Raw genomic sequence first — 8982 nt, 5'->3', positions numbered from 1 at the left:
AGGAGGTGGAGCTTGCAGTGAGCTGAGATCCGGCCACTGCACTCCAGCCTGGGCGACAGAGCGAGACTCCGTCTCAAAAAAAAAAAAATAAATAAAATAAAATAAAATCAGCAGATTACATATCAGAGGGTTATGAGGAAACTAGAGACTGAGTTATATTATTCCTATGAATCCTCAGCTATAGGTGTAGTCCCGAAGTAATAGTCTCGGCATGCATGTTACATTTGTGTAATTTCATCAAAGATATATCTTTTGATGCCTATTGAGCTCTGAAACCTGGATAAAGCTTCTGTCATACATAGTATATTCACAGGATTTCTCTGTTATGAACTCTGATGTCTGTTAATGCTTAAACTCATCAGAAGTTTGCCACAGTCACTGCATTTGTAAGAATTGTCTCAAGAATGAATTCTCGATGTTGTGAAATAAGTAATTTGTGGCTGAAGAACTTGCCACACTCCTTTGTAAGGTTACTTTTTCTGTGTGTGTGTGTGTGTGTGTGTGTGTGTGTGTGTGTGTGTGATGGAGTTTCACTCTTGTTGCCCAAGCTGGAGTGCAATGGCATGATCTCGCTCACTGTAACCTCCACCTCCCAGGTTCAAGCAATTCTCCTACCTCATCCTCCCGAGTAGCAGGGATTACAGGCATGCACCACCATGCCCAGCTAATTTTTGTGTTTTTAGTAAAGACAGCATTTCACCATGTTGGCCAGCCTGGTCTTGAACTCGCGACCTCAGGTGATCTGCCCTCCTCGGCTTCTCAAACTGCTGGGATTACAGGCATAAGCCACCACACCTGGCGTCCTTTGTAAGGTTTCTATCCACTGTGAATTCTTCGATGTTTTGCAAGGTTTGAATTTTGAGTGAAGACTTTGCCACATTCATTACATTTGTAAGGTTTGTCTCCAGTATGGATTGCCATATGGGTAGTTAGGGTTGAGCGAACACTAAAGGCTTTCCCACACTCATTACACCTGTAAGGTTTTTCTCCAGTGTGAATTCTTCTATGATTTGCAAGATGTGAATTTTGAGTGAAGACCTTGCCACATTCATTACATTTGTAAGGTTTTTCTCCAGTGTGGATGACCTGATGGGTAGCTAGGTTTGAATGTACACTAAATGCTTTGCCACACTCATTACACTTGTAAGGTTTCTCACCAGTGTGAATTCTCTGATGAACTGCAAGGTATGAACTGTGCCTGAAGACCTTGCCGCAATCATTACATTTGTACGGTTTTTGTCCAGTATGTATTGTCTGATGGATAGTTAGGCTTGAATGAACACTAAAGGCTTTGCCACACTCATTACACTTGTAAGGTTTTTCTCCAGTATGAACTCTCCAGTGCCTTGCAAGTTGTGATGTTTGACTGAAGGCTTTACCACATTCACCACACTTGTAAGGTTTTGCTCCAGAATGAATTCCCCGATGACTTGCAAGGTGTGAATTTTGTGTGAAGACCTTACCACAGTCATTACATTTGTAAGGCTTTTCTCCAGTATGAATTGCCTGATGGGTAGTTAGGCTTGATCGCACACTAAAGGCTTTGCCGCACTCATCACACCTGTAAGGTTTCTCTCCAGTATGAATTCTTTGATGATTTGCTAAGTGTGAATACTGAGTGAAAACCTTGACGCATTCATTACATTTGAAAGGTTTTTCTCCGGTATGGATGATCTGATGCTTAGTTAAGTTTGAATGCATACTGAAGGCTTTTCCACACTTATTACACTTGTAAGGTTTCTCACCAGTATGAATTCGCCGATGCTTTGCAAGGTATGAATTGTGCCTGAAGACCTTGCCACACTCATTACATTTGTAAGGTTTTTCTCCAGTGTGGATTGTCTGATGGGTAGTTAGGCTTGAGCGAACACTAAAGGCTTTGCCACACTCATTACACTTGTAAGGTTTCTCCCCAGTATGAATTCTTCGATGACTTGCAAGGTGTGAATTTTGAGTGAAGCACTTGCCACATTCCTTACATTTGTAAGGTTTTTCTCCAGTATGGATAACCTGATGTGTAGTTAGTTTTGAATGTGCTCTAAAGGCTTTGCCACACTCATTACACTTGTAAGGTTTCTCTCCAGTATGAATTCTCCGATGACCTGCAAGGTTTGAAGGTTGACTGAAGACCTTTCCACATTCATGACATTTGTAAGGTTTTTCTCCAGTATGGATTACCTGATGGATAGTTAGGTTTGAACGAACAGTAAAGGCTTTGCCACACTCATTACACTGGTAAGGCTTCTCTCCAGTATGAATTCTCTTATGACTTGTTAGCCGTGAGTTTTGATTGAAGACCTTGCCACATTCATCACATTTATAATGTTTTCTCCGATTATTAAGAGACTTCTCAACTTGATTGTATTCATAAATTTTCCCTTCACCTTGAAATTGCTGCAGTTCAGGCAGATGTGACTGAAAACTTACTCCAAGCTGATTTTCAATAAGCTTGTTTCCTGCAGCCCTTCTATCATGTTGATCTCTTCTACCAGGGAGATTTTCTTTTTGCAACGTAAGTACTCTTTTATAATTTCCTTCATCATCTTTCCACTGCCACTCAAAGTCATATGTATTTTTCTGAACTTCCTCGAAGGACAGGGCTTCATCACAGCTTTCAAGTCGCTCCAGCTTTACCATGTGGAATGCTTCTCCCATACTGTTCTTCCCCTTTGGTGGCAGATCCTTGTTTACACATTTACAAGAGATATCTGTAAGATATAAAGAACCACAGGTTTCCAATTAATTATAGTACATAAATAATTATTTCCCATTGAAAAACCTAATGTTACACCAAAAGTAATAGTTATGTTGAACAGACTTATGATTCTTCAGAACCATAATTTTCCAGAACACTAAAGGAATAGGATTCCTTATCAAAGAAAAGGTGGTAACATGTAATTCAGATAGTAGGGGATCCTCGTTTTAAACAATCTGTGAACAAAACCCTCATACTGTACAAACCCATATTGGCCCTGCAAGGAGTACTTTCCAACCACGACCCAAGGCTACCAATTGGCAATATGTTTTATATGGCTGTCTTAGAATTCAAGAGAAAGAATTCTTATATTGTGCCTATTTAGAGCATATTTGTTATGCACAAGTAAATGCTAAAGCACAACGTGATATACTGTAATGGTAAATAACTCACAGCAAACATACGTAATGAATAATTAAAGAAGTAGTAATTTTGAATTGGAAAAAAATAATAGCACTGATAAAATGAGGAGGAATTCAATTTTAAAATGTCAGAAAAAACTTTTTGAATTGGAAAAAAAAAAAAAAGAAAGAAAGAAAAGAGGAGTTCTACTTCAGAACCAGCACAGGACATAAGAACTGGAATATAGTCTCGCTGTGTCACCCAGGCTGGAGTGCAGTGGCGCGATTTCGGCTCACTGCAACCTCCGCCTCCCAGGTTCAAACAATTCTCTGCCTCAGCCTCCTGAGTAGCTGGGATTACAGGTGCCTGCCACCACGCCCAGCTGATTTTTGTATTTTTAGTAGAGACAGCGTTTCACCATCTTGGCCAGGCTGGTCTTGAGCTCCTGACCTCGTGATCCACCCGCCTCGGCCTCCCAAAGTACTGAGATTACAGGCATGAGCCACTGCGCCCAGCCTGTTTATATTATTCTTGACTGCAAATGGTGTCACATGCAGTAAGTGTGTGTATAAGTTTTGATAAGTTTTAATTTTTTATCATAGATTTGTTTTTTTTGAAATGGAGTCTCGTTCTGATGCCCAGGCTAGAGTGCAGTGGTGCGATCTTGGCTCACTGCAACTTCTGCTTCCCAGGTTCAAGTGATTCTCCGGCCTCAGCCTCCCAACTAGCTGGGATTACAGGCATGTGCCACCACGCCCAGCTACTTTTTGTATGTTTAGTAGAGACAGGGTTTCATCACGTTGGCCAGCTGGTCTTGAAATCCTGACCTCAGGTGATCCACCCACCTTGGCCTCCCAAAGTGCTGGGATTACAGGCATGAGCCACCGCATCCAGCCAGATTTGTGTGTTTTTGTTTTGTTTGTTTTTGTTTTTGTTTTTTGCAACAAAAGAACAGCACAGATTTATTGAAATGAAAGTACACTCCACAGAGTGGGCGCGGGCTCTAGCAAGCAGCTCAAGAGCCAGATTTGTGTATTTTTTTATGGTGGTAAATAATAGAGTAGTACTTTATGCATTCATGACGTACCTAATTTTTTCTTAATTTTTATGATATTTTTAGGTTATGCAATTTGTCTGCTTTATCAAATTGTTGCAAATGTCTTTTAAAATTTCCAATATATTTACTGGAATAAAACCCGTGTATAAGATGACCCATGGAATTCAAACCTGTGCTGTTCAAGGGCCAACTGTATACCCAGAAGTGGGATTGCTGGATAACATAGTACTTTTATTTTTATTTTTTTGAGAAATTTCCACATAATTTTTCATACTGCCTAGACTAATTTACATTCAATCAATAGTGTATGAGAACTCCCTAGTCTCCATATCTTTGCTAACCCATACCTTTTGTCCTTCTGCCAGTAGCTATTCTAACAGCTATATGATATTTTATTCTGCTTTAAATTATCTCTGCAAGTAGTGATGTTGTTGGCTGTTTGTCTTCCTTCAAGAACTGTATATTGAGGATCACGCCTGTAATCTCAGCACTTTGTGAGGCCAAGTTGGGCAGATCACCTGAGACCAGGGATTTGAGACCAGCCTGGCCAACATGGTGTCCAAAAATGCAAAAATTAGCCAGGCGTGGTGGTGCGCACCTGTAGTCCCAGCTACTTGGGAGACTAAGGCAGGAGAATCGCTTGAACCTGGGAAGCGGAGATTGCAGTGCTCTGAGATCACACCACTGCACTCCAGCCTGGGTGACAGAGCGAGACTCTGTCTCAAAAAAAAAAAATGGGGAAAAAAATGTATATTGAGATCCTTTCGCCATTTTTTAATTGGTTTGTTTTCATGCTATTGAGTAGTTTCGATTTCTCATACATTTTGGACATTAAATTGGTGTCAAATATACAAATTGCAAATGCTTTCTCACAATCCGTAGGTTGTCTCCTCATTATGTTAATTGTTCCTTTGCGGTGATTTTCAGTAGATGCTACCCCATTTATCTGTTTGCTTTTGTTGCACAAGCTTCTGGCGTGAAGGCCAAAAAATCATTGCCTGGATCACGTCATGTAGGTTTTCCCGTACGATTGCTTCTAGTAGTTTTACATTATCAGGTCTGACGTTTAAGTATTTAATACATTTTGAATCAATTTTGGTATCTGGTGTGAGATTAACATCCATTTCATTCTCCTGTGTGTGGATATTGAGTTTGTCTAGCAACACTTATTGAAAAAACTGTCCTTTTTTCATTGTGTTCTTGGCACCTCTGTCAAAAGCCAACTGGCCGTATATTCATCATTTTTTTTTTTACTTTTTTTTTTTTTTTTTTTGATATGGAGTCTCACTCTGTCGCCCAGGCTGGAGTGCAGTGGTACAATCTCAGCTCACTGCAACCTCTGCCTCCTGGGTTCAAGTGATTCTTCTGCCTCAGCCTCCCAAGTAGCTGACCACCATGCCTGGCTAATTTTTGTATTTTTAGTAGAGACAGGGTTTCACCATATTGGACAGGCTGGTCACGAACTCCTGACCTCATGATCCACCCACCTCAGCCTCCCAATTACAGGGGTGAGCCACCGCATCTGGCTTTCTTTTTACTCTTTCTATTCTGTTCCACTGGTTGATGTGTCTATTTTTAAGGAATTACTATCCTGTTTTAATTACTATATCTTCGTAATATAGTTTGAAATAAGGTAGTGTGATGCCTCCAGGTTTGTTCTTTTTGTTCAATGAATCCCATGCTCAAGTGTAAAAAAGTAGGATACACACCCCATATAGGACTGGGATCAAAAAGAGAAAGTTTCTGTCCATTGTACTTAACAATTTGGCTAATCATCTCGGAATATCAACCCACTCCCCTTGTCACCCACATCCACAAACTGTCGCAAAGTGGAATAGGAGAAGTAGCTGAGACCTCAACAGGCAAAGAAAGCTTAAGACAGCTCCGTGAAGTTTCTGGGGCCCCAGGTGCAAAGGAGGAGCAGCCAACGTTTTCTATCTTCCAAGCTCATGAAATGGGATAAAATATGAATAGGGGCACTTGTCATAACTATGGAGGCCTCACGTCTGATCTCTGTGGACAGAAAAATAAGGATTTTTGATTGAATCAAGCACAGAAGGACAGACTAAGGAGGAAAGCAACCCTTTTGAAAGGAACCAAGAGTTCATAGAAACCAAGTAACAGACGGTTGTAGGTCATGATCAAGACATTGCATGTGTTGCTGTTTGGGCTGTAGCACCACTGCAGGTTGGAAGGAGAAACTTTTACACATCTAAAGAACAGAGTATTAAGTGGTAGGGAAAAAAATTCTTATCAGTAATCACAGGATATAAACTTTTATTTTCCCAAAAAATTCTCCCATTTGCAGGGTGTTTCTCAAACACTGTCTAATGAGACGCTTTCTCTCTGCCCATCTGAACTCTGACCTGTAATTACACCTCTGATCCACTCCCACTTGCTATTTTCTCTTGGCTGTCTACATTCCAGAGCTCCTTCCCTTGTTCCAACAAGGAGATAATACTCAGATCAAAAGGAGAGATTCCTGCTTACGAAAAGAAAGAAGGCCAGGCATGGTAGCTCACGCCTGTAATCCCAGTACTCTGTGAGGCTGAGATGTGCAGATCACCTGAGGTCAGGAGTTCGAGACCAGCCCGGCCAACATGGTGAAACCTTGTCTGTACTAAAAATACAAAAATTAGCTGGGCGTGGTGGCTAAAGCCTATAATCCCAGCTACTCAGGAGGCTGAGGCAGGAGAATCACTTGAACTCAGGAGGCGGAGGTTGCAGTTGCAGTGATCCGAGATCGTGCTATTGCACTCCAGCCTGGGTGAGAAGAGTGAAACTCCATTTCAAAAAAAAAAAAAAAGAGAGAGGAAAAAAAAAGAAAAAGAAATATAATGTGCTGTGGCTTTTCCAGAATTGCACCCTTAGGTTAACATGAGAAGAGAGGAAACTGCAGATGGATTTGGAAAAACATTTCAACAGTTGATCCACTGAATGCCTCCTGAGTGGTTAGGAAACACCACACTACACAGATATCTAGCTTTCGTCCATGAACCACTTAATCAAAAGCACAGAAGTAGAAAACAGAAAATCAAACATTTTAAAAGTCTGGTATGAGGTATTATGCATACAAAGCTCTAAAACTCTCCACAGAGTGGGCAGACCATCTCAAGAAATGGCAAGATTAAAGTCCAGATTTTGCATGATCAGGCTTTTCATTTCTGAGTCAACAGGTCATCAATCCTCATCGAGGAATGCAGGGGCTCTCAAGAGACTCACAAGGGAAAATGAAAACATACACAAGAACAGACCCTGACTTCTAAAAGAAAGTCATCCTTACCCAGTGAGACCAGGTTCCTGTAGTTCTCCAACATGACGTCCCTGTACAAAGTCTTCTGAGCAGGGTCCAGGTATGTCCACTCCTCCTGAGAGAATTCTATGGCCACATCCTTGAATGTCAACTGTCCCTAAAATCAAAAACACATTTCACCAAGTGACTATGAGGCAAATTTGAATCTTCACATAAAACGAGAAGAGGAGAGAGCTGTAAGAATAGGTTCAATTCAAGTAAGCAGACTGACACATCCAGGCTGTGATCATGGTACATACAGATTTGATCTTCATCCCTTTTCCTGAAAAGAGCTCACTTGAAATCTGTGAGGTGATAAGTATCTTTTTGTACGTCAGTGAGACTAACTGGTGGCTGAAGGCCGCTAGATAGCTTCACGGTATGGGCTGGACACTGGAAAGACCAAGACAAGATTACAGGGTTAGGCCAGGCGCCATGGCTCACGTCTGTAATCCCAGCACTTTGGGAGTCCGAAGCCAGTGGATTACTTGAGGTCAGGAGTTCGAGACAGGCCTGGCCAACACGGTGAAACCCTGTCTCTACTAAAAATACAAAAATTAGCCAGGCATGGTGGCACACACCTGTGATCCCAGCTACTCAGGAGGCTGAGGCAGGAGAATCACTTCAACCTGGGAGGCAGATGTTGCAGTGAGCTGAGATCACGCCACTACACTCCAGCCTGGATGACAGAATGAGACTCTGTCTCAAAATAAACAAATAAAAATAAAAATAAATAAATAAATAAAAGATTACAGGGTTGGGACTTCCAGGCTCAATCTCCAACACTGCAAAAGGGAAGAAGGGCTGAAGTTTCAGTTGAACATCTATGGCCAATAATGTAAACAGTCATGCCTATGTAATGAAGCTTCCATAAACATGCAAAAAATTAAGGTTCTGAGGAGCATTTGGGACAGATGATAACATGGAGGCTCCTTGAGTGGTGCATCCATAGAGGGCATGGAAGCTCAGAGCTCCTCCCTATGTCACTCAATAGATCGCTTCCATCTGCATTCTTTGTTATATCCTGAGCAATAAATGAATCAATATGAATCAAGTGTTTCCCTGAGTTCTGTGAGCCACTGTAACAAGTTAATTGATCCCAACGAAGAGGTCATGAGAATTTACAACTTAAACCGGTTAGCGAGGAACCCAAGCCACAACCTGTGTTTGCGAATGGCATTTAGGTGGCACCCTTGTGGGACTGAGCCCTATACCTGTGGGATGTGATGCTATATCCAGACAGCGTCAGAATTGAACTGAATGGGAGGACACCCAGGTCATATCCACTGCAGAATTGATTGATTGATGTGATGGAAAACCCAACACATCTGGGAGAACGGAAGCACTCTGTGTTGCAAGTAGTAGAAGAAACTGTATCCGGCTGGACATGGTGACTCACGCCTGTAATCCCAGCACTTTGAGAGGCCGAGGTGGGTGGATCACCTGAGGTCAGGAGTTCGAGACCAGCCTGGACGATGTGGCGAAACCTCGTGTCTACTAAAAATACAAAAATAGCCAGGCATGGTGGTGGGCACC

General features: G+C 41.8%; 2 protein-coding genes across 3 annotated transcripts in view; both read right to left on the bottom strand.

Annotated features, from left to right (window-relative positions):
- The window catches only part of ZNF347 (zinc finger protein 347), a 42881-nt gene extending 33969 nt beyond the window's left edge, over positions 1–8912 (bottom strand). Inside the window, exon 1 of one of the 2 annotated variants that reach the window (XM_011979775.1) lies at positions 8890–8912. The gene's annotated coding sequence lies outside the window, so the exon portion shown is untranslated. Of the gene's footprint in view, positions 1–6720; positions 6978–8889 lie in introns of those variants that run through there. The other variant, XM_011979766.1, reaches the window with a different exon arrangement.
- ZNF665 (zinc finger protein 665) overlaps positions 528–8982 on the bottom strand; it is an 18739-nt gene continuing 10284 nt past the window's right edge. The window contains exons 3-4 of the mRNA XM_011979796.1: positions 7438–7564; positions 528–2708 (exon numbers count right to left, since the gene is read on the bottom strand). Of these exons, the coding sequence (XP_011835186.1) occupies positions 817–2708; positions 7438–7564 (2019 nt within the window). The 3' untranslated portion in view covers positions 528–816. The remainder of the gene's footprint in view (positions 2709–7437; positions 7565–8982) is intronic.

The sequence above is a fragment of the Mandrillus leucophaeus genome, unplaced genomic scaffold (genome assembly GCF_000951045.1).
Source record: "Mandrillus leucophaeus isolate KB7577 unplaced genomic scaffold, Mleu.le_1.0 Scaffold104, whole genome shotgun sequence".
NCBI classification, from domain to species: domain Eukaryota; kingdom Metazoa; phylum Chordata; class Mammalia; order Primates; family Cercopithecidae; genus Mandrillus; species Mandrillus leucophaeus.
The sequence above is the reverse complement of the archived record's forward strand: the minus strand, read 5'-3'. Positions and strand labels throughout refer to the sequence as shown.